Below are 27,232 nucleotides of genomic sequence, written 5' to 3' on the forward strand. Positions count from 1 at the left end.
ATTTGCAGTATCTCCTTGTATACCGTATTTTCACGACCATAAGGTGCACCGTATTAAAAGGCGCAGTCTCAGTTACGGAGTCTATTTCTGCATTTAACACATACACAAGGCGCACCGTATTATTGGGCGCAGGCATGGTAAAACATACGCTAGCTTAAAACATACAGTAGCATGCATGCACGCTAAAATAATGTTTTTAAAAAGGCAGCGGTTGTATTTTATTGAAGTATTTAACAATGTGTTCGTGTTATTTTTTTATCAATCCTCATCCACAAATCCATCAAAGGCCTCATCTTCTGTATCTGAAATGAACAGCTGGGCAAGTTCTCCATCAAACACGCCAGGTTCCCTCTCGTCATTGTCGGAGTCAGTCTCGTTGGCGTGCGGCTCCTCAGAAGTGTTGCCGGCTTTTACGAAAGCTCGAACAACAGTCCAAGCAGACATGTTAGCCTAAGCAGCCACAATCCATTCACAAATTGTGGCGTAACTCACTGCCTCCTAGTCTTAGTAAAGCTCTATTCGCCATCTGTCATCCGTTGCTCCCACGCCGCTCGCAACTTCACTTTGAACGCCCTGTTTACACCGATGTCCAGCGGTTGGAGTTCCTTCGTCAAGCCTCCCAGAATGATGGCAAGCTCCGAGTTATTGCACTCAGTCGAATGGTGACTGTAGAGAGCTTCTCCCGGCTGTTCTTTGCTCATTAATCCATTGCTCGAGTTGGTCTTCCAACTCGGGCCACCTCACCTTGTTTCCACGGAAACTCAGCTTTGTTTTCTTGACTTGGCGAAGCTCGTTTTCCTGCTTCCTCCATTTGCGAACCATGGATTCGTTGATCTTGAATTCTCTCGCGGCTGCTCGATTCCCATGTTCCTTCGCGTAACTGATAGCTTGCAGTTTAAACTGTGCTTCGTAAGCATGTCTCTTCGTAGGTGACATTTTCGGGGGTCCTTACCCAAACCGATGTTGTTTTGCACAATGCACATACCGGCGATATATACCTACTGGGGGTGTGCCTTTAGCGTCCTTTGTCACATGCAACCTTCCCCCTTTACGTCTGCATGCTGTCCTCAGTCACGTCCGCCTTTCCTCTATATAAGCAGGGTGTGGGCAGGAAATACTCCCAGTCAGTCAAGCGGAACGCTCATCAAAGTCACACAACAACATTTACACATTTTGGAACTCTGTGCACACATAAGGCGCGCCGCATTATAATGCGCCCTGTCCATTTTGGAGAAAATTTAAGACTTAGGTGCGCCTTATGGTCGTGAAAATACGGTAGTTGTAAATCCAAATGTCATTTATTTTCTTTACCAGACGGACTACGAGACATTAAAACAATCCTCATGAATAGTTTTCCCATCTTGGGAAAAAACAAATAAAACAAATAACGAGCACAGTATGCTTTTAATTTAGCATTTATCAACACAACAATTCCATTATTGTCGTAAATCGGTCATCCGTTTAAAGGAAGTCCTGGTCTTAAACTCGTGCATAAAACTGATGGAAACTTTGTGCTCTATTAAAAGCATTTGTCAGGATAACTGTCAAAACAAATCATGATATTATAAACCAATGCTTAGGGATTTAGGAAGTCCCAACGAATGCCATGATTGTTCTCTCTGTCAGCCAAGAAATGTTGATTAGACAGTATCTGTGACTAGTGATTGGCATTTGACTATGTTTCCTTGACTGACTACCATTAAGTTGCACAAGTTTCCCCGAATTGCCTCATAGGATTGCTCCCTCCAATACTAATGAACAGGTGTTTTTCCACAGATATTTATATTGCTTGAGTAATCCATCCTTTCTACACCGCTTATCCTCATTAGGGTCGCGGGCATGCTGGAGCCTATCCCAGCCAACTGCGGGCGAGATGCAGGGTACACCCTGAGCTGGTTAAACTCATTCACTGCCAGTCCTCTCAGTTAACATGGATATTTGACTTTTAAAGCCGTCAATGGCAGCGACTGTCTTTTAACCTACCGTGCATGTTTTTGGGATGTAGGAGGAAACCGAAGTACCAGGAGAAAACGCATGCAGGCACATGGAGAACATGCAAACTCGACACAAGCGAGGCTGGATTTGACCCCCTGTCCCCAGAACTGAGGCGGATGTGCTAATCAGTCGTCCACTGTTTCGCTGCTTGAATAATATGTCATGAAATAGTTGTTTTTGTTTTAATCCTGAATAAATACAGAATATGATCAATCGTGACAAAAAGACAGTTTTGGTCTGAGGTGCAATAAAACCACTTCACAAATATGCATAACAACAAAATAAAATACAGTACCAAGATTTCTTGAGATTTATGAGACTGCCAACATGAATATGGTCTATCAAAATGAATGTAAACACTGTAAGAGTAATACAGCCGAACTGACGTGGTAACTTAGCGAGCCTACTTTACACTTGTTTATATTATGTTGCAATGGGAATGGGAGACTCTGAATGTTCTGAACTGCCTTTTTCGTCATCATCAGGCAATAAACGAATAAAGATTGAATCGATAGAGCCTCTGCTGGTTGCAGCCAAGTAGTGTGCTTCATTTACATTTTGTTATTACAGCCATCCCTACTAAAAAGGAAGTAAACCCAATTTTATTTATTTATTTTTTGCAAGAATACTTTCCATGTGCCACAACTAATCAAAACACAGTATTTTGGTTATTACGCTCACGGAATAAGAATTTAACTGAATAATTAATGAATTCATGGTGGCACATACAATGTATTCTTGCAAAAAGGTGAGTTTACTTCCCCTTCAAGGACTAAGACAACCACAATTTGTGTATATTTTAAAATTGTATTTTTAATCATCATTATACTGCCAATATAAGTTCTGTTTCCTGGTGAATTTTATTGAGAAATAAACTAGTTCAGAATTTAACAAATTGACCTTCCAATCCCATTATTGCTGTATTTTAACACCTCTCGTGTTACAAATCCTGTGTAGAAATGCCATCGTCATTGTGTTGATATTTATGTTGAGCTGTAATGCCCATAGGGCCTCAGCCTCACAACTCTTGACAAGGGCCCAACACACCGTGGAGAAGTGATGAGGGGATTGGGGTAGACAAAGATCAGCATTAAAGAACCCCTTTGAATCTGCCTGGAATATTAGCTGCGGTTTTCTGATCGCAGTTGAGCATCCATCAAGGGATGAGTGTATATCCAGCCCACCTAACATTAGACCCAAACCAAGGAGCTTGACAGCGTCTTTATTGTCATCCTCAAAATGCTCTAAAATTTCCAACACAGAGGAGAGCATGTGATAAAGTAATTCAACCTAAAGATGTATTGATACACTTCTGACTTCTTTCAAAACAGCATTTATAGGTTTTGTTTTGTTCATTGCTCTTTTCGCCTTTTTTTTTTTAAAAGATGTTTTCCAAGAATAGATGTCTTTACTTTCTTTGAGCTATAGTTTCAAATATTGTTGTTGACAATATGATTGTACGTTGTAAACTGTTTTTTCAGGTTAACAATCCACTGTAAGGTTTATGCCACTGCTGCACTAAATTAACAGCATTGATAATTACCTAAATGTTTTCGATGTACTGTATTTGTAATGATTTATATACCACAATGTGAGAACTCTTTAATCTGAAAAGTTTCATGCTAAAATGTAATTGTCCATGAATTTTCCAAATCAGTTTTAAAAAAAAAAAAAAAAAGTACATTTGCTTAAGTTGTCAAATTATATTTACTGTATCTACTTAAAAATAACTTTGTTTGATTGTAAGGCCTGATTTGTAGGTTCGTAGGTTAATTGAACAATAAATTGTACGTAGGTGTGAATGTGAGTGCGAATGGTTGTTTATGTGCCCTGCAATTGGCTGTGACCAGTTCAGGTTGTACCCTGCCTCTCGCCCGGAGTCTGCTGGGATAGGCGCCAGCACACCCACCACCCTAGTGAGGATAAGCACTTAAGAGAATGGATGGATGGATGGATTGCTTTCCGTAACATCAAACATCATGGAGATCTTTATTTGAATATACAGAGACTTTCTCAAAAGAAATGTTTAGAGCTGCTTTGCTCCTCTCATTACATACAGTTATATCGAAAGTGAGGTAAGGGAGAAGAATTTTTTTTAGCTTGGTAAGAATACAAATTACACCCTTCGAGAGTGAGGACAGTATGCAGCCTGGGCACCGTGAGGACACTAAATATGTCCACGTTTTCAAACATCAAGCGTCAACATATAGTGGATCCAAATGCCCCTGTCATGAAAGCAGTAGGTCTGTTTTATGAAGACAATAAATTTGGAACGTAACAGCCTTTTCTCCCGGCTCTAGCAGATGTTAAAATGTTATCGTCTCAAAACGGATATGAATATTAATGACCCTTTGTTGTATAATAATTTCCAATCTTGGTGGAGGGGGGGGGGGGCATTTAAGGCAGTGCCTTTAAACTATTAGTCATAGATTATCCCCTAGATCCAAGGCAGCATGTTTATTTATATTGCAATATTATTTTTCTAATGCAAAGAAGTTTGGGGATCAAATGTGTCGTATGCTTTGGATCATCTGCTGTTCCTTTTTTTTTTTTTTTTTTTTACTTTCCCATATTTTACTCTTCCCATCACTGTGATCGAATTCTGATTTGAAAACATATTTGTGGCAAAGTATAATATGGCTTTCCAGGTTTTGGATTACACGAATGGTTTGTGCTTTTTTGTAAAAACTTTATATTTAGGGGCCGAGCCCTGCCTGTTGCTGATAGTGAAAAAATGTGAGTACCGATAATTGATGCCCCGCACACAAAAAACAATTATAATTTCCTATATTATGTAGTGTAAATTGTAACTATACCACTATGATTCCAAAACACTTCAATATCATTTTAAACTCATTTTAAAACATTGCCCTTGAAAATAAATGGCTTACAGTTGATTAGATTATTATTCTTTTTTTTTTTTTTAGAAGCTTGAGCTTTTAATAGCCACTCAACGGAACGGAAGCATACACATATGACGAACTCTCTCTGACTGTAATGTTTTCCGCTGACAACTTGAGCTCAACTTAGCACCTCCTCAACAGATCTTGGAACAACTGTCATGATGTTTCACGTCAACATATTGTACTTTCTTGACACCAAGTATTACTTTCCTATTAGTCAGGGCTTCACCTCTTAGCCATCTTATGGCATTGCATCATTACAGAAAGCCCACAAAAACGCAAATAAGTGAGTGTTTTAGCAAATGGCTGAGGATAGGCTCCACAGAAAAAAAATGTGAAAAGGTGAATCCGTGGGTTGCAAACCGTAAATAGGTGGGTGTTCACTGTATTAGTACAGTACGTGGTATTAATTCCCAAATATCTGTTTAATTTATTCTGAAGTAAATACTTTTTTGAACCACTGAAAATCAAGGTAATCTACCTAAAATGTAGTTGGGTAATTTCTGACACTTTACGATCATCTTGTGTTTTATTTCAAATCCATTGAGGCGACGTACAGTATAACTGTCATGAACGGAACAAAGGACAGGACCCAAAATGCACGACTCCAATTCAAATGGACAGTTTCAAAAAGAGGGGTTTAAAACGAAACGGGGGGAGGAGGGGGCCTGGAGGCCAGAGGGGACTCCAGGGCGGACTTGAGTCGCTGACGTGAAATGCAGGGTGGACCCGCTTCGATCTTGGGAGCCTAAGCTTCATGGTGACAGGATTGATGACCTTTGTGAAGGGGAAGGGCCCAACAAACCTGGGAGCGAGTGTCCGGGACTCCACCCGGAGTGGAATATGCTTGGTAGAGAGCCAAACTCGCTGACCCACTTTGTAGTTCGGGGCCGATGTCCTCCTACGGTCAGCTGCGGTCTTGTAAGACTGTCCTTGGCGTAGCAGCATTTGGTGGGCTCGCTCCCAGGTCCTCCTCCAGCGTCTCACCAAGGTCAATGCAGCTGGAACCGTGGATTCTGGGGCTATGGCAGGAAACAGATGGTTGGTAACCATGCACAATGTGAAAAGGCAGAGGATGCAGAGGGGAGAGAATTGTGAGAGAACTTGACCCAAACCAGCTTCTGAGTCCAGGATTGTGGCTCCTGTGAAGCAAGACATCGTCTCCAGGTCTTGGTTCAGCCTCTCAGTTTGTCCGTTGGTTTCAGGATGAAACCCAGATGACAGACTGACGGTAGCACCTATTAAACTGCAAAACTCCGTCCAAAATCGTGAAACGAATTGAATGATCCCGGCTGCCAGTGATTCTTCCACATTCTCCCTCATAGCCTTGTGTTCCGGCCCTGAAAGAGAGAACAAACTCCCCCGTGGAGGTGTGGTTCCAGGCAGAAAGTCAACTGCACAGTCATAAGGTCTGTGGGGTGGAAGAGATTTGGTTTTGGACTTGGAAAAAAACTTATTTAATGTCATGGTAACAGGTGGGGACTTGAGACAAGTAAGGATCCCCAGATAGGGTCTGTGGAATTTCATTTGAAACATATCCCTGAACATTACATGGAGACTTGAAACAGTTCTGGGCGCAATTGCTTCCCCATGACATAACATGCCCAGAGGACCCGTCAATGTGGGGGTAATGTAATTTCAACCATGACCCTAAAATAAGGTCATAATTCATAGCGTCAAAAAGATGAAAACTAATGCGTTCTGAGTGAGAATCAGGAAATGTCAATGTGAGTGTTTGGGTGCGGCGAGTGATCTTGGCCATAAAACTGCCGTCTGCAGCATAAGCGTTGCGGTGGCGTCTTACTTGAAAGGTTCTAAGGTGTATACGTCTAACGAGGAGGGAGTTGAGCAAATTTGCCTCAGAACCAGAGTCAATCAATACAGATGTACGAATCTCTTGATCTGGAGAGCATAGTGTCACTTTAGGAAGAACCTGGGTAGGGTCTTCCTTTATGATATTTAGACTCACCGCTCCCGTAGCCTTGTTACCGGCAACTTTGACATGACAGTTGCTCACGGAATGACCCAACTGCCCGCACCAGAAGCACCGCCCTTCCCTCAGCCGGCATTGACGTTCCTCAGGGGAGAGACGGAACCTGCCCAGATGCATGGGTTCATCCGTGGTGACGCTAGCCAGTGGATTGAGACTGGCAACAGGGGATATGCCTTGGGTTGGCTGGTCACCGAGGCTAGTCCTCCAAGTCCTCCTTCCGCCGTTCTCCGTCCAGCTCGCGATCCAAAAGCCTTTTGTCAATCTTTATGGCGAGAGCGATGAGAGTGTCAAAGTCGGTCAGCAGGTCTAGTAAGACCAAATTATCTTTGACGGGAGGGGATAGTCCTTGAAAAAAATGCATCGAGTAGTGCCCTGTTGCTCCACTGACTCTCAGCTGCTAGAATGCGAAACTCAATCGCATAATCTGACACCCTGCGCTTGCCTTGTTGTAAGGTGAAAAGGGAGTGAGCTGCCTCACAATCTGGTGTGGAATACTGAAAAACTTGCTCCATAGTCTTTACAAAAGAAGCCCAAGAATGACACGCGGCAGAATTGCGGCTCCATTCAGCAGTAGCCCACGCCTCCGCACGACCAGTCAGGTGGGAGATCTTTGCCCGCTCAGTGGGAAAGGCAGCTGCCTGCAGCTCAAAGTGCAGTTCGCACTGAGTGATGAACGGCTTAATATTCCCAGAAACTCCAGAGAACCTCTCCCGTCGAGAGAGCTGTGGGCAGACAGCAGCGGAGGTGGCAGGTGGCGGCATGGTGACTTATTCACATGGAAACGGTGGTACAGTGGTGGCATCGGGTGCTATGCCAGCTGGTTCCTTGTTCTGAACCATATTCATTAGAACTTTAAACTGTGAGGCCACCTGTCTCATCATAGTGTCCTGATGCTGTGACAGTTCCTTTAGATGAAGGTGGAGGGGAGCAAGCTGCTCATCCTGCTTCGAGATGCGTTGACCCTGCGCTTGAAGGGCTTTGCGCACCGGGTCTGAGTCTGCTGGATCCATTTTATGGCCAGTTCATTCTGTCGTGAACGGAACAAAGGACAGGACCCAAAATGCACGACTCCAATTCAAATGGACAGTTTCAAAAAGAGAGGTTTAATAAACGGGCAGAGGTCGGTACACAGGCAGGCAATCCGAAAAGGCAACAGTATCCAAAAAACGTGAGGCAAAAAGGCAAGGTCAATAATCAGAACAGGGTCTTGTCTTACTATAAGTCGGTGACGTGGAAACAAGGAATGCTGGAACGTGACAACAAGGTAAAACGAACTGGTGACCAGAAAGAATGAGGCAGGAGGTTAAATGCACGGGGTAAGTAGGGAAAACGAGGCACAGGTGGGGAAGATGCTCTCAGGAGCAGGTGTGTACGAGGCAGGGGGAAGACAACCACCATAACACACACCCATGACAATAGCATCAAAATCAGTCCAACAATTTCATGGCGTACCTGTATGTTACACTCTCGATGAAATGTGCAACCAGTCAGTTTAATTGATCTTTCACACTGCCTGGCTTCCACCAAAACTTGGTTCGAACGAGACAGACCTTAGTTAAAGAAGCATGGGATCAGTTCGGACTGACTCCACGCTCAGAGGCAAATAAAGCAGCAGCTCCACCGATGTAGCCGCATTTCTATTTGAACCAGCTCCTCAATTGACTATAGCCCTGCACCAAAGGGTCTGTCAACATGTATTAGTGGCCCTTTTATATAGATAAGAGGCCGAAATAAATTGCCAGAACTGTCAAGAGTCACTATAACTCTTTAAGACAATTTTTTTAGGATGGATCAAATCATTTCTTGCATACTGATATTCTCCCCTCCAAGGTTTATCCTTCAATGTTCCATTTAGATTCATGACTCTTTTGTATAAAGCAGAGCTTGCGCTTATTCAATTAGCAAAAGCCGGTGGGATATGAAGCTGTGCCGCATGCTTGGCTATGATAGGTGGGATCTAAAGCGGCAGCGGCCGACCTTGATGTGTGTGTGTGCTTTAATCGCTTTCTGACAATCCCCTCCACTTCCTCCCCCTTTGCCTATATTTTGCATCTCTGCAGACTGATAGTGAAAATAGGTCGTTAGTTAGACAGAGAAGAAGGGATGGAAGGAGCAGGCGGGGACGAGATCTGTGAGAAAACTTGCATAAAAAATGATGAGTCCTTCCCAACTAACGGCTGGAGCTACTGACAAGTTTCTTATCGGTGTATTTCTGTCTGTGAGGGGGGGCTCAGGTGCGAGATCATTTATTTTTTTCCCATTTCTTGAAAATGTCTGAACTTTCACACGATGCTAGAGTAGTTCACGTTTCCCCATGGTCAGTCTATAAAAGGCATTTTCTCAGATGAGGCGATTGACAGTCAGTAAATTGTTGTTTCTGACAGACTGTCTGCAGCCATGCACTCCTGTCAGATTGAGTGCCGACATGGTTTACTGAAGGAGACAACGCTGTTTGCCATGTATTGGTCGTAGAAATCAGACCCTTGCACTGCCAAGGAATCTATGTGGACCGTTGTACATGACAGAGGTCGGAGTGACATCAGAAGCATCTTTATTTTGCCAAGTACCGTATTTTCACGACCATAGGGCGCACTGTATGAAAAAGGCGCAGTCTCAGTTATGGGGTCTATTTCTGTATTTAACACATACATAAGGCGCACCGTATTATTGGGCACAGGCATGGTAAAACCTTAAAGCATACTGTAGCATGCATGCACGCTAAAACAATGTTTTTTAAAAGGCAGCGGGAGCAAAACTGAATTCGATTGTACTTTATTGAAGTATTTAACAATGCACTCACGTTATTTTTGTATCAATCCTATTCCACAAATCCATCAAAGTCCTCATCTTCTGTATCCAAAATGAACCGCTGGGTAAGTTCTCGATCAAACACTCCAGGTTCGAGTCAGTCTCGTTGCCGTGCGAAAGCTCGAACAACGGTGCAAGCAGACACATTAGCCCCAGCATCCACAATCCATTCACAAACTGTGGCGTAACTCACTGCCTCCTAGTCTTAGTAAAGCTGTGTTCACCATCTGTCATCCATTGCTCCCACGCCGCTCGCAACTTCACTTTGAACCCGTTTACACGGATGTCCAGCGGTTCGTCAAGCCTCCCGGAATGATGGCAAGCCCCGAGGTATTGCACTCAGTCGAATGGTGACATGAGACGCTTCTCCTGACTGTTCTTTGCTCATTAATCCATTGCTCGAGTTGGTCTTCCAACTCCGGCCACCTCGCCTTGTTTCCGCGTTTTGTTTTTCTTTTTTTTCCGCGGAAACTCCGCTTCGTCTTCTTGACTTGTCGAAGCTCGTTTTCCTGCTTCCTCCACTTGCGAACCATGGATTTGTTGATCTTGAATTCTCTCGCGGCTGCTCGATTCCCATGTTCCTCCGCGTAACTGATAGCTTGCAGTTTAAACTGTGCTTCGTAAGCGTGTCTCTTCGTAGGTGACATTTTCGGGGGTCCTTAGCCAAACCGATGTTGTTTTGCACAATGCACACCCCGGAAATGCTCCCAGTCAGTCAAGCGGTAAAAAAAAAAATAAACACCCCTGCGCTATATACCTACCGGGGGCATGGCTTTAGCGTCCTACTTCACGCACCCTTCCTCAGCCACGTCCGCTTTTCCTCTGTGTAAGCAGCGTGTCGGCAGGAAATGCTTAAAAAAAGGTCAAGCGGAGCGCTCATCACACAAAATTTATAGATGTTTATAGATGCTCCGTCCATTTGGGAGAAAATTTAAGATTTTGAAGTGCGCCTTATGGTCATGAAAATACGGTATGTCAAAAAACACACGCGTTTGTGCAATAAAGTGATTGAAAGTGCACCATCTGTGGAGACAATACAATCTGTACTAATTAGCGGTGATAGGCTATATTAAATTAGCTAGCATGGATACCTTCTTTTGGCGATCGCAGATTTGCTGTTGTTGTACGATAGTCAACTCAGCTCTGCAAGTCTGCTGTAGACACATTGCACATTTTTCCCTTTTTTGTAAGTGTTAAATGATTCCAAACTTTGGACATTTAACCTTTTAAGCATTCGTTCCTCCTGGTTTGCCGCTATTATGCCAATTTATTTGTACACAGAGTGGTGTGTGTCTACAGTAGCATTAGTCTGTGTAAAAATAATGATCACCACAAAGCTTTGAGGCAGATATTTTGCTTAGACTTTTTTTTTGTAATAGAATTTTTCATGTTATTCGATAAATCGTTCAGGCAACAAATACAGTAATAGGACTGCCACAGAATAATCAAGGTTAAGCACATGGCAGAGAAAAAAAAACAAAAAAACTTGTATGTACAGTATACGCAAGTGAATTTTTCTTTTCAATAGGTTAGGGTCTGTTCCTTTATACCTTGTGCATTTCAGTCTTTAAATGTGCAGCTGTGTTGTTTGTTTAACGTGGTTTAATTTTATTGTTTGTGTGTGTGTGGGCAGAGCCACAGGAGCAGGGGGGATGAACCGCGAGGAGGCCCCGGGAAAGTCTCCTGAAGACATGTACATCCAGCAGAAAGTGCGGGTCCTGCTCATGCTTAAGAAAATGGGGTCAAATGTACGTAGAACGTGCAGTTATCTTGTCCAGCTGGTTTCATGTCTGCATCAACTTGCATCTGTTATTGCTTTAGATTTACCTTGGTTGTGGTGTTGTTAATGTAAACTCACAAAATAGCAAAGCAAAGCAAATGTATCTATATAGCGCATTTCATACACAAGGTAAATCAGTGTGCCTTACATGATTAAAAGCATTTATTAAAAAAAGAAAAAAACAGCTGATAAATATTTAAAACAAAGAGGGGAAAAAATAAAAGTACAATTAAAACAACATACAGTGCAACAAATGTCATTTAAAAGTGGAAATGCTCTAAAAAGCATTAGAAAAAAGAAGAGTTTTTAACCTGGACTTAAAAACATTCACACTAGGGGCTGATGTCACTTCTGTTGGCAATTTATTCCATTTGTGTGCAGCATAAAAGCTAAATGCTGCTTCACCGTGTTTGCTTTGGACTCTCTGGTCCACTATTTGATCTGAGTGTCGATCTCCGAGCCCTACGGGGTTTATATTCCATTAGCACTTCTTTCATGTATTCAGGACCTAAACAATTACTGATTTATAGATGAGTAGCAGAACTTTAAAATCTATTCTAAAGCTGACTGGAAGCCAGTGTAAAGACTTTAGAATTGGATAATATGCTCTGACCTCTTTTGTTCTGGTCAGAACCCGAGCTGCAGCATTCTGAATGATCTGCAGCGGTTTAATTTTATTTTTGGGGAGTCCAGTGAGAAGACGATTACAATAGTCAACTCTACTTGAGATAAAAGCATGGATTGGTCTGCTTGACACATGCAAGCCTTCACTCTGTTTATGTTCTTCAGATGGTAGAAGGCAGTTTTAGTAATTGATTTGATATGACTGGTGAAAGTCAGGTCGGAATCTATCAGAACACCAAGGTCTCGGACTTGGTCTTTGGTTATTAAAGAGAGTGACTCCAGGTATTTGCTAACAGCAATCCTCTTTTCTTTATTGCCAAAAACAATTATCTCAGTTTTGTTGTGGTTTAATTGAAGAAATTTTTGGCTCATCCAGCTATTTATCTGTTTTAGACAGTGACACACCACCACAATTGAACTGTAGTCATCTGGAGACACTGCTAGATATAACTAATATAAGCTACATCTACCCAATCTAATGAGCTGGATGTAAAATTCTACATTTGCAAATAAATACTATTTTGATTGACACTGTCACAGAGGTATCAACCATAAAACCTTTATTGTTATTATTATTAGTAGTAGTAGTAGTAGTAGTTTGATTTTGCAGTGGTTTGGAACTTCACTGCATCATACTGAGGTGCGTTTCTAATATTTTGGTCACCCTATTCAGTTAAATGATGTGGGAAATGTGTGATGGTGTTTGTACAACTTAATCAATATCACCATAAGGTGCCTTTGAGATGTCCCCACTTCACCAGAAAAAAAATTACATTTTCCATTGAACTTCATATTCATTGTGGTTAGTAGATATTGTGCTGTGAGAAATGCACATTTGATTTTTTTAATTATTTTAACCTATTTATCCATGTAAGGTAATTGAGAAAAGATTCTCATTTGCAATGCTTACCTGGCTGCAGAAAGCAGAGTAAAACGAAGCAAAATAAAAGAAAATATAAATAAATACGAGTAAATACACATGCAACAAACTGTAAAATGTTATATAGTTCCAGCGCCATGAAAAAGTATTGGCCCCCTTCTCAAGTTCTGATATTTTTGCATCATTTCCCCACTTTGTTTAAGATCATCAAACCAATGTAAATGTCAGACAAATATAACTCAAGTGAACTTAAAATTATATTTTTAAATGATTATTTCATTTATGAAGGGGGGGAAAAGTAATGGCCCCCTAAACCTAATAACTGTCTGGGCCATCCTCAGCAGCAACAACTGAAATCAAGCGTTTTCTATAATTGCCAATGAGTCTTTCAAGTCTCTGTGGAGATGTTTTGGCCCACTCTTCCTTGCAGAATTGGTTTGAACTCAGCAAAAATGGAGGGTTTTCGAGCGTGAACTGCCTTTTAAAGGTCATGCCACTGCATTTCGCTCTGGACTTTGACTAGGCCACTCCAAAACCTTGATTTTGTTTGTTTAAGCCATTCAGAAATTCACTTGCTGGTGTGTTTTGGATCGTTATCCTGCTGTAGAACCCAAGTACGCTTCAGCTTGAGGTCACAAACTGATGGCTGAACATTCTCCTTCAGGATTTTCTGTTAAAGAGCAGAATTCATGGTTCCATCAATCACAGCAAGTTGTCCAGGTCCTGAAGGAGAAAAGCAGCCCTAGACCTACCACACTACCATCACCATGTTTGACTACTGGTAGGATGTTCATTTTCTGAAATGCTGTGCTACATTTGCGCCAGATTTAATGAGACACACACCTTCCAAAAAGCTCAACTTTCATCTCGTCAGTCCATATAATATTCTCCCAAAAGTCTTGGGAATTATTCAGATATTTGTTGCAAAAGTAAGACGAACCTTTGTTCTTTTTCATCAGCAGTGGTTTTTGCCTTGGAACTCTGCCATGGATGCCATTTTTGCCCAGTCTTTTCCTTATTGTTGTGTCAAGAACACTGACCTTAACTGAGGCAAGGGAGGCCTGCAGTTATTTAAAAGTTGTCCTGAGTTCCTATGTGGCCTCCTGGATGAGTCATTGCTGTTCTCATGGGGTAATCTTTGAAGGTCGGCCACTCCTGGGAAGGTTCACCACTGTTTCATAATTTCTCTATTTGAGGTTAATGGCTCTCCCTATGGGCGACATGGTGGGCGACTGGTTAGCACATCTGCCTCACAGTTCTGAGGACCGGGGTTCAAATCCGGCCTCGCCTGTGTGGAGTCTGCATGTTCTCCCCGTGCCTGTGTGGGGTTTTTCCGGGTACTCCGGTTTCCTCCCACATCCCAAAAACATGCATAGTTAATTGAAGACTCTAAAGTACCTGTAGGTGTGAATGTGAGTGTGAATGGTTGTTTGTTTATATGTGCCCTGTGATTGGCTGGCGACCAGTTCAGGGTGTACCCAGCCTCTTGCCCAAAGATAGCTGGTATAGGCTCCAGCACGCCCACGAGCCGAGTGAGGATAAACGGTACGGAAATGGCTCTCCCTATGGTTCGCTGGAATCCTAAAGCTTCAGAGATGGCTTTTGTAAGCCTTTCCAGTCTGATAGATGCCTATAACTTTATTTCTGGACTGTTCTTGAATTTGTTTGGATCGTGGCATTTTGTTGCAGCTTTTTTAGAGCTTTTGTCTGACTTGTTTTTGTAAGACAGGTTCTGTTTAAGTGATTTCTTGATTGAACGGGTCTGGCGGTAAACAGGCTTTGGTGTGATCAGTGGAAAATTAACCAAAGGTTGTGATTACCCACAATTAATTCAGGATTTAACAAGGGGGGTAATTACATTTTCCACACAGAGCGAGGTAACTGAGTATTTTTTTTTCCTTAATAAATGAAATCACCATTCAAAAACAGCATTTTACGTTCACTTGGGTTATTTTGACTGATATTTACATTTGTTTGATGATCTTAAACAACGTGGGGAAACTATGTAAAAATATAAGAATTTGAGAAGGGAGCCAATACTTTTTTACGGCACCGTACATATTTACAAGGACTGTCACGTTCAAATATTTTTAGAATCGATTGTGCTAGCGATCATTCCATCGATTAATTGAATATTCAGATAAAAATGTATTGTGTATTAAAGTTTATGGCAAAATATTTTTTGTTTCTTTATTAACCAGTAATTGTTGTTTATTTGGTATTGTTTAATGACTAAACAAATTATTGTGACTGTTTAAAGATTAAACAAAACCAAATAAAATTTAAGCAATATCACTTGAGGGAGTGATGTTGTACGAAGTTAACCTTCTTAACATTGAGAGCTACCTTTTGGGTACTGAAAAAAATAAATAAAATGTTAATCATATACTATGATGTAATGTATGCATATGGTGAATAAAATGTTAATCATATGCTATGATGTAGTGTGTTATGTAGATATGTAACTATAATACATTTGAATAAAAGGTTCATTGTATGAGCACATGGTGTTCTTTCCTCTAGTAACATGATTCAGTCAACAAGCTGTGTAGTGTTCAACAAATATATTTCACATTTCTGAAAGATTTTCATATACATTGATATTTTACTATACAGAGTGGACATGTTAAGATTGACAACACACAATATGAGGAAAGTTATGAAACAAGTGTAAATATTCTGCAACTATCCAATGTTTCAGGCTCCTTTAAAGAAAGTGTTGTTTTTGTTTTTTTATGACAGGGTGGAAAGCAATTTTAGGATAACGACACAGGCAAAATGTTCAATATGATGGTTAAAAATAGAATATACATGATCAAAATGACTTGTTTTATCAAATAACTTATGGAACGAAAAACCATGGAGATTTTTCATTTATTTAGCATCATTTAACCACTTAAAAATCACTGTATTCAGCAGAGCAGTGTATGGGACATGCCAAAATTATGTACTGTACATCCAATGGGGAAAAAAGTGGTATAAAATGAAGGAAACGCATTCTAAGAGACTTATCATTGTACTGGCATGTGTGCAAATGTTTGGCCACTTATAGTAAGACCTCAGAGTTTCATTATTCTGCTACATCTTTTTGCACAATTGTCAAAAAAAAAAAATGTACCGGCATTACCAGATAACTAGCAACCCTTTACTGCCCAGTGACTGTTTTTTTTTTTTTTTTTTTTTTGTCAATGTCTTTTTGTCTCAAAAGTGTTGAGACTGTCTGTTGTCGTACTAGAGCGGCTCCAACTACCGGAGACAAATTCCTTGTGTTTTTTGGACATACTGGGCCAATAAAGATGATTCTGATGCTGACATTTTAAACATCTTGAAACATGAGTGATTTTGATGAGGACTCCAAAGGCACTTTTTAGTGATATTGATCCAACTACAATAATAAACATACTGTATCCTGGTAAAAGCAGATTCCAGATTCTTCATTAATTAGATATTTTTTACATATCATTTACAGCTTACACCAAGTGAAGAGGCTTTTCTCCAGAATTATGCAGGTGTGGTCCACAGTCAGATGAGCCAGCTGCCACAGCACAACATTGATCAGGGTAAGGCTGACACACGCACGCACGCACACACTGTATGTCTGGACAGTTTCGGTTATTCACACGTTGTGTCGGAGAAGCACCTTAGTGACTGTCACAAAACCAGAACACTAGAAGTAATTCCTTTGCACATTTTCTGGCGTGCGCGCCCCAGCAGAACTTTAGATTCCCCAACTCAAGCCCAGTGAGTGTCCCACAGCACTGTAGAATGACTCACACAAACAAACAGACTCCAACAGAATAAATCATCCTCTGTACGCAGTGTGTGCATCTTTTTAACACCTCTCGGGCTGAGCTCTAAACAGCACACCTCTGACTTCTGTCAGCATGATAAATAAAGCATTCGTGGGTGATGTTTGTTTTTAGTGAGTTATGGTTGCTGTGATGGAGTTTTGCCATCAGATGGCGCCTCTGACCACATTTTTTGCCCAGGCGCTTTGTCCTCATGAGAATACCACAAGATGGCGCTGCCATGGCGTTACACAGAGAGCCTGCATGACTTTGCACAGACCTTCAATGACCTGCAGTATTTCATGTTATTCTGTGTCATTTACATGTTATACATTTTACAAAGCATGTTATGCACACTCAAAATGGAAGGATGTCACGAAAAGCATCTAATGTAGATTTTTATTTTTATTTGCGTGTGTGCCCTTGCTATGTCTGTGTTTTTGTTCCCCCCCCCCCCCTTTTAGGAGATATAAACTCACTCTGGTAATATGTCATTGCAAGTAGGAAGAGCCTCAGTACTTATGAACTCGCACGACTGGCAAAAGGTTTTGCTGTGCCGAGTATGCATTATACATCACAGAAAGAGACACGTTTAGCGTCAGTTGGCAGACTGCCGGCCTCCTCCCACTGTCTGCTAATAAATAATTAGTGGTGTTCATCTTATTCAATGTGCTGTGATTAGGCCTCGTGGAACTAACTGGAGTGCCGTTAATCACTTGGAAATGTTCAGTCCGGCACTCAAGGACATCCGTTTACAGCCATCAAGGTGATTTGAAAAGGCTCATTCATGTGACTTCCACAATTTGATCTAATTTGCCTGTAGTAAATGTGTAACCACTAGATTGTTTTTAATCAGCCACATCAAGTTAAATTCAGAAATCACTCATTTCAAATTATTGCTCTGTGATCAATTTTGGGCAATCAGAAATAACATAACCCTGTGTTTGAGAATAATTAAAGGAAATTAAAGTTGACTGCATTTCATTGTAATTATACAGTTGTCTTTTCAAGTGTGCTGGAGTTCTACCGTAGCGAGGATGACGCCATGCACACTTTGATCGTTGTGTGATCTCACTTCAGACTAACAAAAATAGACATTTTCTCAACCTGACAAAAACTGCATCAGAATGCGTAGCACCCATTTTTCCGCTTCCTCCTTCCTTGTGCTGGTGTGATTATCCCTGATGGACACCCACGTTGTTCTGTTGTTACATTACATAACACGTCATACATGTCATATTGGTATGAAAACAGCTGTGATTAAAAAGTAAACAAGCTTCTATATTTACTTTTAGAGTTGGTATTTTGAAAGAATATAGGGAGGATGACTCCTCCTTCTCAGCATGTCGAGTATCCATGTTTGGCTTTCTCTTCTAAACAGCAAGATGTCATCCCCTCGACATTTCACTGCAATACGCTGATGACTTGGAAATGCATTGTGCCCACCAGACAACCGCAGAGGTCACATGATCCCCTTTGATAGCAGCGTCTTGCGGGGGTTCGCATCGTGGTCCCATAGTCGATTCGGTGCTTGGAGGGTGGCAGGGGGACAGCAAACACGGTGAGATGTCGGGCTTCACTCAGTATAGTATGAGTCAGCCAAGCACATTGTGATTTAATATAAATTTGAAAAACAAAGTTTGGCACTGTAATCTGTCCAGAAGTGTCCTGCTCCTCTAAAACAAGCTGTAGTTTCCTCTGACTAAGAAACTTGAAGAATCAACGTAGGCGTTGATATCTGGAAGTCTCACGGTCACTTACATTTGCATTGGACCTAGTTTTAATTGGCTCATTACCATACACGCAAGCACAGAATGTTTTGCAATTTTAATCAGCCCCAGAAGGACATCTTTTCTGACATTTTATATATATATATATATATATATATATATATATATATTTTTTTTTTTTTTTTTGTCTTCCATCTGTCATAGGGTATGGTGTCCAGACCCTGAATTTTGTTGTGGTTTTCAATTCGAGCGGATTTCTGCCAGTATCCTAATTGAAAATTAGAGAAAACAGTCCCGTGGTAATGTTATCTAAATAAAACTCAAGAGATCTTACCCCTTCATTGCTTAAATTCAAGTACAGTATTTGTAAAACCAATCGAATATTTTAGTTGGCATCACAGTTAGCCAGACCAATAGGCTTGTTATTCCGTCTGATCAGAATCAGAATCATCTTTATTTGCCAAGTATGTCCAAAACACACAAGGAATTTGTCTCCGGTAGTTGGAGCCGCTCTAGTACAACAGAGTACAATTTACAGAACACTTTGGAGACATAAAGACATTGACAAAAAACAATTGTGCAAAAAGATGCAGAGTCCTCTGATTTAACAAAGGAAAGTTCTTCCTCCCAGAAGCAGAAGAAAGCCTCAACAAAGGCAGAGAGATACGTAAAGGAGTTGCCATAGCAACCATGCTTGTCCCAGGAAATCTAAGCTTCCCTGTGGGCTTTCAGTGTTGCAACACTCTGCAGCAGTAGATTGGAAAAACAGGAGAGTTGGCGCACTAATTACACAGCCCGAGTGTGATGTTTTAATTCTCCTCGGTCGGTCGCATCTCCTCATGCACAAATATGGTCTCTTGTTTCACATGACAACCTTTTAAGTTAATAGAATGTCTTTCAAATGCCAGAACATGCAGACATGTTGTGTAAGGTTGAATTTGCAAGTAATAATAATAATAATCGGAGCTATCAGAGGCTTAATTTTACCCTTCAACATGCTAAAATCGCTCTCTCAAATGTTACAGTACAGTTATGCAACAATGCTTTCGAGCCAAGTTGTGCTTAACCAGCTCCTTTTCTCAGGGTCCCTCAATAGAATAGAAACCAAAAATCTGACCAAATTGATCTTAAGGCCTGCACCTGCTATTGGGAGTCTACTTATTTTCTGTGTGACCCAAAGAAGCCATCCAAGTCGTCATCTCATTTGCAGGAGAAAAAAACTTTGAAACCACGTAATCTGGTTTTGCTCCTTAAAGCTCTCAACTATCACAGGGTTTTGAATTTTAAATACTGTGTATCCACAAATCTCCCCAGTACTACTGTGCTTGAATTAGTCACAAGGTGACTCCACTTGAAACAAATAAACGCCTCGCTCCCCTTTCCCCCCTCCGTTAGCAAAAAGTGTTGTCACTTGGTAGCTGTACTTACCATTTCTGTAGGTAGCAAAGTTATCACCTATCAGTACAGTTTGGTTGTTTGTTTGTTTGTTTTTTTGTTTTTTTAATATATATAAATTTAAGGACCCGTGGGGCCGTATATTTTCTGTCCCATTGTACTCATTTGACCACATTTGAAAGGCTTTTATTTTAGATGACCTTAATTCATCACAAACTATGTGCTTAAACAAAGCTGATTTAGTTTCGCAGCGGAATATAAAATAAACACATGGATGGTACTACCTCGTTTTTAATTTGGTCATCAGGTGCCATCTGAAGATGGACAGCGGTCAGCATGGAGTGCTTCATCATCTCTGCATCGGTGAATGGCATTTTCGTTTTAGCAAGGATCCATGCTACCTAGAGGGAATCTACAGTAGTTGCCTTCTTTTGTGTAGAGCAGGACCCGAGTCAAGATAGTCCGGCTTTGCTGGTATTGTACGTGTGCGGGGGGGATAAGCTGCCTTGAAGCTGTGATGTTTTGTTTGAAAGTGCCTCCGCAGGTTATTCAAGGAATTTTATTGCCATACCAACACATTTGCACATGATATGGTGCGACCCGAGTGAGGATAAGCGTTACAGAAAGGTAGATGGATGGATGGATGGCACGAAACTTGATACCCGAAGTCCTAGATTAGCCCAATAAGTTTTAGGATTGCGAGATATAAATAAAATAAGAAAATAGGATAAAATAAAGACATAAAAAAGTACTTATCTATTATCTATATTCCTTCAAAACTGCGTTCACCTCATTTGAAAGAAAACGCATAAGCTTCTCCTGCATTTTCAGTGAATGCATGTTCTGTAGTCCATTCGCTGTAAAAAAAAACATTTGTCTCTATTCTTTAGAGTTCACCGCGCCATGATTGTTTAAATGTAAGCCCTCTCTGCAGAATAAGACGGCGTAAAATATTCTACTGCGTCATTGTGATGCATACACCTCGCTGTTGCCCCCTGCCATTGCGGAGAACATACTGCACAAACCCGCAGTTCTTATCATTTAGGTGATGTTTGGTGGGCCGGATTAGAAACTTTAGCAGGCTGGATGTGGCCGCGGGCCGCCAGGTAAATAATCTTATGCTACATGCTCATTTGGTTAGCATAGCCACCGCACATGGCATCATCATAATAAAATATACAACAAATAAAATGCACATCACAGCAGGGTGTTATAGCCTTTTAGCACCTGTGAACATATCATTGCAGCTCACATATTCATCAACATAATGATTATCACACCAAGGCGTTAAATGTAGCTCATGGCTTTCTTCCTAATTGTCTGCTTCGGAAGGGAGGTGCTCTTTGTAAATAAAGGCTTCCACTCAAACATCTGGTACTGTCTGCCCACGATAACTATGTAAGAAATACAGTAGAGTTTAGTAATACACTCGCTATCCTTGAACATGACATTGATCAATCGTGTGAGCTGTGATTTATTGTCCAAATGTGCAGCTCATCTGCTTGTTGTTGTCAACATGTTAAGCTTGACCTGTCATACCGTGGAGTGAGTGTGGGGGCACAGATTGTGACCTAGAGCACTACTTGGACTCCTACCAACTAACCATTTAGTGAGTGCAACATCCACATTATTTCTCACTTTAAGTTGGACGGCTTTTTTGCAGGATACAACTTCTCAACTTTCGAACACATCCTCATACAAACATTCCCTATTCCAGTTGTACACGCAATAAATTCATAAAACATTTTTGGTAGCAGACTTACTGAGCAAGCCATGTCAGGCACGATAGTGTCGATCAGTTGTGTCTTGGATTTATGTTTTGTTTGTTTTTGTTTTTTATTTGAAAACAAACTCACCAAGGTGTCTTCCTGAGCAAATGTACCAATTATGTCTCCCAGAGTGCTTGTGCTGTGCAAATGAGATCACATACCTGTCGTTGCGGTGGATGTAATCCCCAACCCACGGCTGCATCATCCTAGAACAGCTTTGGACGGCAAGGCTCCCGACTACAGTCGGACATTGAGCTGAACTGAAACAAGCTAAAAGTGCTTTGCCTGCAACGTTCTGGCCACTATCCGTCGCTTGGCAACAGCCTTAAGAGGCCCGGCCTTTCCAGTGCATAAGCCACGGCTTCGTCGTGTAGCGCTGTATTGTGTATTGAAGGGTGTGTATGTTTGTTTTTGACCAGGCAAGGTCCCAACATGGCTCATAAAAGTGAAACAGATGCAGTCTGACGGTCTTCCTTCACTTCCGTTCGTCCCTTTGGTCATTCTGCTCCAGCTAAGCGGTCTCAAGCATTTTATCAGAAGTTGCTACACCATTCAGCCTTAATGCCATTGTGAGATTTTGCATAGTTGTTCATTTTCCCAAAGCACACCTGCCTTCATAACAGCTAATATCGACATGCCATGTCCGGTTTCCTCTCGCCTATTTGGCGATTTCATTACCATAACCACATTTGGTGGGCCAATAAGCTCCCAAGAGGTAAAAAGCTTCAAAGTTCACATTTAAAGCTCCCAACCGCCTCCAAAAAAAAACATTTTTTTTAAACTAACCAAGCTCGACCTGAATGGCGGGCATATAGAAACATGATAATTGTCCCAAACTGTTTAGGAGGGTCTGCTTTTTCTGCCAAATAAACGAAAAAGCTCAAGGTCTCTGGCCTACTTTATCTGCACAGTAATTAAATCTAACAGGCACTTGAGGGCTGTGGAGATAACAGCTTTTTTCTTTTAGCGATCGCTGCTATTTCTTTCTCGGCTGTCTGAAAAGATGTTGGTGTTATTTATGTCAACATTCAGTTCATCACACTGGCAACAGAGAAAAAGAGTCAAAAAAACAAATGTCTTTTCAGTTAGATTCCTGAATATGTGGATATTTGTGCACATACTGTATACTGTTGTATGTTAATTTTCTTCCATTAGAAAGAAGTGTATCATTTTCAGTTTATATCTCGTTTTTATGGGCAGCTTGTAAGGTGAAACTCAAACGATGATTGAACAGATAATTGGATCATACAAATTCCGGATCCATTTACTCAGTAGGATAACAAATGTAAAAAGCCTTAAAAGACAGACATTAAAAAACACCAACACATACAAGATTTCCCAATGTTTGGATGTGTTTTGTGTCTCGTTGAAGATCAATATTTGTCTTATTTTGAAATGGCGCAAGTGTCAAACACACTTGAGTGACACACCTGTTTTCAATGGCACTGTAATTATGAATGCACAGTATTGTTTGTTACCAACGCCCTGATGAAGCCCAGTAGGCCGATATGCGTTGGTATTTTTTTCATGTCCGAGCCCTAAAAAATAAAAGCTTTTTACATTTGTTATCTTACTAAGTGCTTGGATCTGGAATTTTTTTCCAATCTCTTATATGAATATTTGAACCTTCTAAGAGCACCAAGGGATACAGGCACCAGTAGCGGTCCATTTCCCCATTGTTTTGTCTTACAAAGATAATTGGATCATTTGTGGAATTTTCTACATAAACCGTAATTGAATTAAACATTTTAACCGCACATCTTTTGTTGTTAAATTAATAAATCAGCTAAAAAAAAAATTATATCCCCTAACTTCAAGACTGTTTTGGACGGTTTGTAAGGTGACGCTTAAATGAAATACCCATTTCTCATTATGTACCAAAGAAAGTGTTTCTTTTTAATGAATAGATATAAAAATGTCACTCCATAATACGCCGATATTTCTAAGGCAGTTCGTTAGCTTTTTTTTTTTCTTTTTTTTCTATCAATATACGTTGCTTTACGGTTGCCTACAAATGTTTAATGCAAATATGTAATATTAAAAAGGTACATTTGCTAAATAATGTCAGAACCATTTATAAAGACTGTAGGGGGTTTAATTAGAGTTGGCAATTATGTGCAAAGGTTTCTCAGCAGGTGTGCGCAGCTATGGTAACATGATGAATGACTGATGATTTGTTTAACAGCTGACAGACTCTCTATGTGTAGGTGTCGAGAACTGTGACTTGACTCATCGCAGTTTGTTCTGATAATTGGTTGTTCCTAGAAAAGAAACACAAGGGGCGGAAATTCAAGCGAAAGAGCCCTCGCATCGTCATGGCCGTCGGCAGTCCACAAATGATGAGGACTCGACGGAAGTAAAAATCTGATCGTCGGGAGCGTAATTATTGGATCTATACGTTTGAATGTCTTCAGGACAGGACTTTGATCATACACGTTTGTTGAAGCCCAATCCCTGAGTTTTTTTGTGGCAATCTATCAAAACGTTCCTGCTAAGCTCCACCTATATGTAATGATGAAAACTCTTCGCAATTTTGTGTCACCCAGCTGGCTGTAATTTGTTCAAATTTGTGAGCAATCACTTAAAATCTCAAGGACAATTTTGTTTTAGAAATAAATTAACCTTAAAATGGCCAGCGTGAATAGGTGACTTCATGAATGGTGAACCACAAATAGGCGGGGGGGTTCACCCTACATAAGTATTCACATAATTGAGTTCAGGTGGATCCTGTTTCCACTGATCATCCGTGATGTTTCTACAGCTTACTTAATGTCCACTTGCATTAAATTCTGTTGATTGGACATGATTTGGAAAGGCACACACATGTCTATATCAGGTGCTACAGTTGACAGTGGATCTCAGTCAGAGCACAAACCAAGCATAAAGTCAAAGGAATCCTCTCCAGACCTCTGCGACAGGATCTGGGAAGGGTACAGAATATTGTCTGCTGCTTTAAAAGTCCCATTGAGCACAGTGCTTTATTGAGGGTAACAAAAGGTTGAGCAGCAATAAAACAAACAGCCCAGGTCTTTTTTGACGACAGCTTCCATCCAGCCATCCATTTGCTTCCGCTTACCCGGGGTCGGGTCACGGGGCAGTAGCGGCTTGAATTTACAAAATCATCTTCAAAAAACATTTCCTGTCTGACTCTTTTAATGATAGGTGCAGAGGACGTAGTGATGGCGTTCTCGCGGTCAGAGACCGAGGATCGACGACAGTGACGACAAGACTAGCCCCAGCCAACCCCAGCATAATCAACATATACACAACACAGATGAGCTCGAGAGTGGAGGAATCGACCTGGAAGGGACAGACAGAGCTTTTCCGTCTGCTCCCCTCCCCCTTCCGATTTAGAGGAGACGCACTCAAAGCTGATCGCTGCGGGTCGATTCCTTGATCATCCATCAAGGCAGATGATGGCCGAAACGCTCAAATTGTGTGGATGCACATCAAATGCACCGTTTTTTTGTTTGTTTTTGTTTTTTGACGATCGCGTGTTGGATCAAGTGAGCAGCGGCAACGTGGTGACTGTGTCGTATTTGATCTGTGGGGCTTATTTTATAAACACCAGCTGCTCCTTTAAGTAAGTTGCGACATAAAGTCACTGGAGCGTTCACTCATCCACCAATCATCTCGTCACTCAACAGCAAACGCTGACCATTCATTGTTGTTTTTCTGCACCCAGGTATAGATTTGTGTTTTTGACCATCACAGTTTTACCATAGAACCAGTCAACACTATGGAGGTGATTCAGGTTTCGTCTAAGGCCATGTTAATAACTACCTCCGAGGTCAAAAATATCAATGCCCACACAACATGGAGTTTATGAAAAAAACAACAACAACAACAACAATCCCCTACACATGAAAACACATTTGTTCGCGCTCGACTGCATGTTTGGCCAATCAGAAGCTCCCGTTGGCCATTGTGCATGATTTCAAAGAGGTGCAGGAAACAGCATGAATTAATGTATTTTTTAATCAAACGTACATGTCGAAATGAAATCGTCATTAGACATGTTCTAATTAACTAAACTTTGAAAACATGAGGTCATGTCACACATTGCAAATGACGCAAGCCCAAACAGTTTTGGGAAAGCTCAAGAACAAAAATGTTTAAAAATAGCAATTTACGTGTGCCCATGCTCTCTCTATTTGTTTAATGCACACGTTCTAAAGTGAGCAGCTAGCTGGTGTGTGTGCGTGCAGACGTGTTCGTGTTCACAGCAGGCTCGCCATTCATCACTAGTGGCCAATTATTGGGGGTGGCAGGATCAGTGTGATTTATGTGTGAAACATTGCGTGGAAGGGGGTTTTCTTTTTAAACAAAGCCCCACTTTGAGCTTGTGCTGCTTTATTTTTTTTTTAACAATTATGAACACGAAAAAAGGAATGACACCAGGTGCACATTCTCCCCAAAACATGGTAGAAGTTGTTTTTAGGTTATTGTGACATAGGGGGAAAAAAACTTTATTGTTCCTTTACTAGAGAAAACTGATTGTGCCATTTTTTTATTATTATTATTATTCGCACAATGAGATTTTTTTTTCTTGATTAAAAAAGAAGAGACGTAATTTATTGTTTCGTGAACTGATCCTTGTTCCTCAAATGCATCGTTGCAGTGATCAAAACTATTTGGTCATTTTTAACTACAAGGAACCAAAACAGCAGAAGTGTATGTGCTATTTGTGGTCGTACTGTTTCTTGCACTACTATCAAATGGGATATCGGCAAAAATAACATTTTGATACACAGATTCTGTTCCTTTTAATTGTCTCGACCTATTGATCTTTTCCAAGCAGGGTGCTTTTCTAGTCACACACTCAGTGTTTGTGTTTGAGTACACTTTGTATACAGTAACTTAATGATGTCATCGTAACATTTCAAAGCATGTCTGCTGAGGAAATTTGCCTCACCTTGACCGTTGTGTGCTTTTTATTCCCTTCTTTTATGTCCTCAGCAATCAACATTAACAGCCAACAGATGGGACATCTCCAACAAAGAAATATCTTTGTGTTTACTTTCATTTTCTATTGTTTGTCTATGCATATTGTTTTTCTCTGAAGCTGTCTTACTGTACATTTTGCTTGTCAGGGTTGTTTTTCAACCTTTATATTGTTGCGTGACTACATGTGTGTGTATGAGAGAAAGCACGCTGCTGTTTGGATTTTTACTGTGATGATTTTGGGTTTTTTTTAGAAGGAGGGACTTTGTATATTATTTCAATCTCACTCAACATTGATTAGTTGGTGTTTGTTTTTTGTTTTGGCTGCTGACAATGTCTTGACCTAAAGCTTCCAAACTTATACCAACTGAACTATTAAAGGCATTTGAAACAGTGACTGCTCTCTTTTGCTTGCTTAAACACCTTTGAGTAGAATTTTGAGTTTCATAATACACTGACAGTGTGTCTGAAGATTCAGTCTTTAAAGTGAAGGCCTTAAAACGATACGTATGCGTTTTGGGGTTGTTTTGTTCTGAAATTTAGAGCAGTTTCTGGGTGTGTCTAACATTCTTAAGTCAAAGTCCGCAAAGGTTAAACAGTTACAGCACAATCAACATCCACTT

The 27,232-nt window shown here is 40.9% G+C and overlaps 1 protein-coding gene across 1 annotated transcript in view; it reads left to right on the plus strand.

The window, feature by feature from the left end:
- ctnnbip1 (catenin, beta interacting protein 1) overlaps positions 1–27,003 on the plus strand; it is a 38,758-nt gene extending 11,755 nt beyond the window's left edge. Inside the window, exons 2-4 of the mRNA XM_061681129.1 lie at positions 11,333–11,447; positions 16,453–16,543; positions 24,828–27,003. Coding sequence (XP_061537113.1) covers positions 11,352–11,447; positions 16,453–16,543; positions 24,828–24,886 — 246 coding nt within the window. The 5' untranslated portion in view covers positions 11,333–11,351 and the 3' untranslated portion in view covers positions 24,887–27,003. The remainder of the gene's footprint in view (positions 1–11,332; positions 11,448–16,452; positions 16,544–24,827) is intronic.
- The last annotated feature ends 229 nt before the right edge of the window (positions 27,004–27,232 follow it).

Source organism: Phycodurus eques, chromosome 1, assembly GCF_024500275.1.
Source record: "Phycodurus eques isolate BA_2022a chromosome 1, UOR_Pequ_1.1, whole genome shotgun sequence".
Classification (NCBI taxonomy): domain Eukaryota; kingdom Metazoa; phylum Chordata; class Actinopteri; order Syngnathiformes; family Syngnathidae; genus Phycodurus; species Phycodurus eques.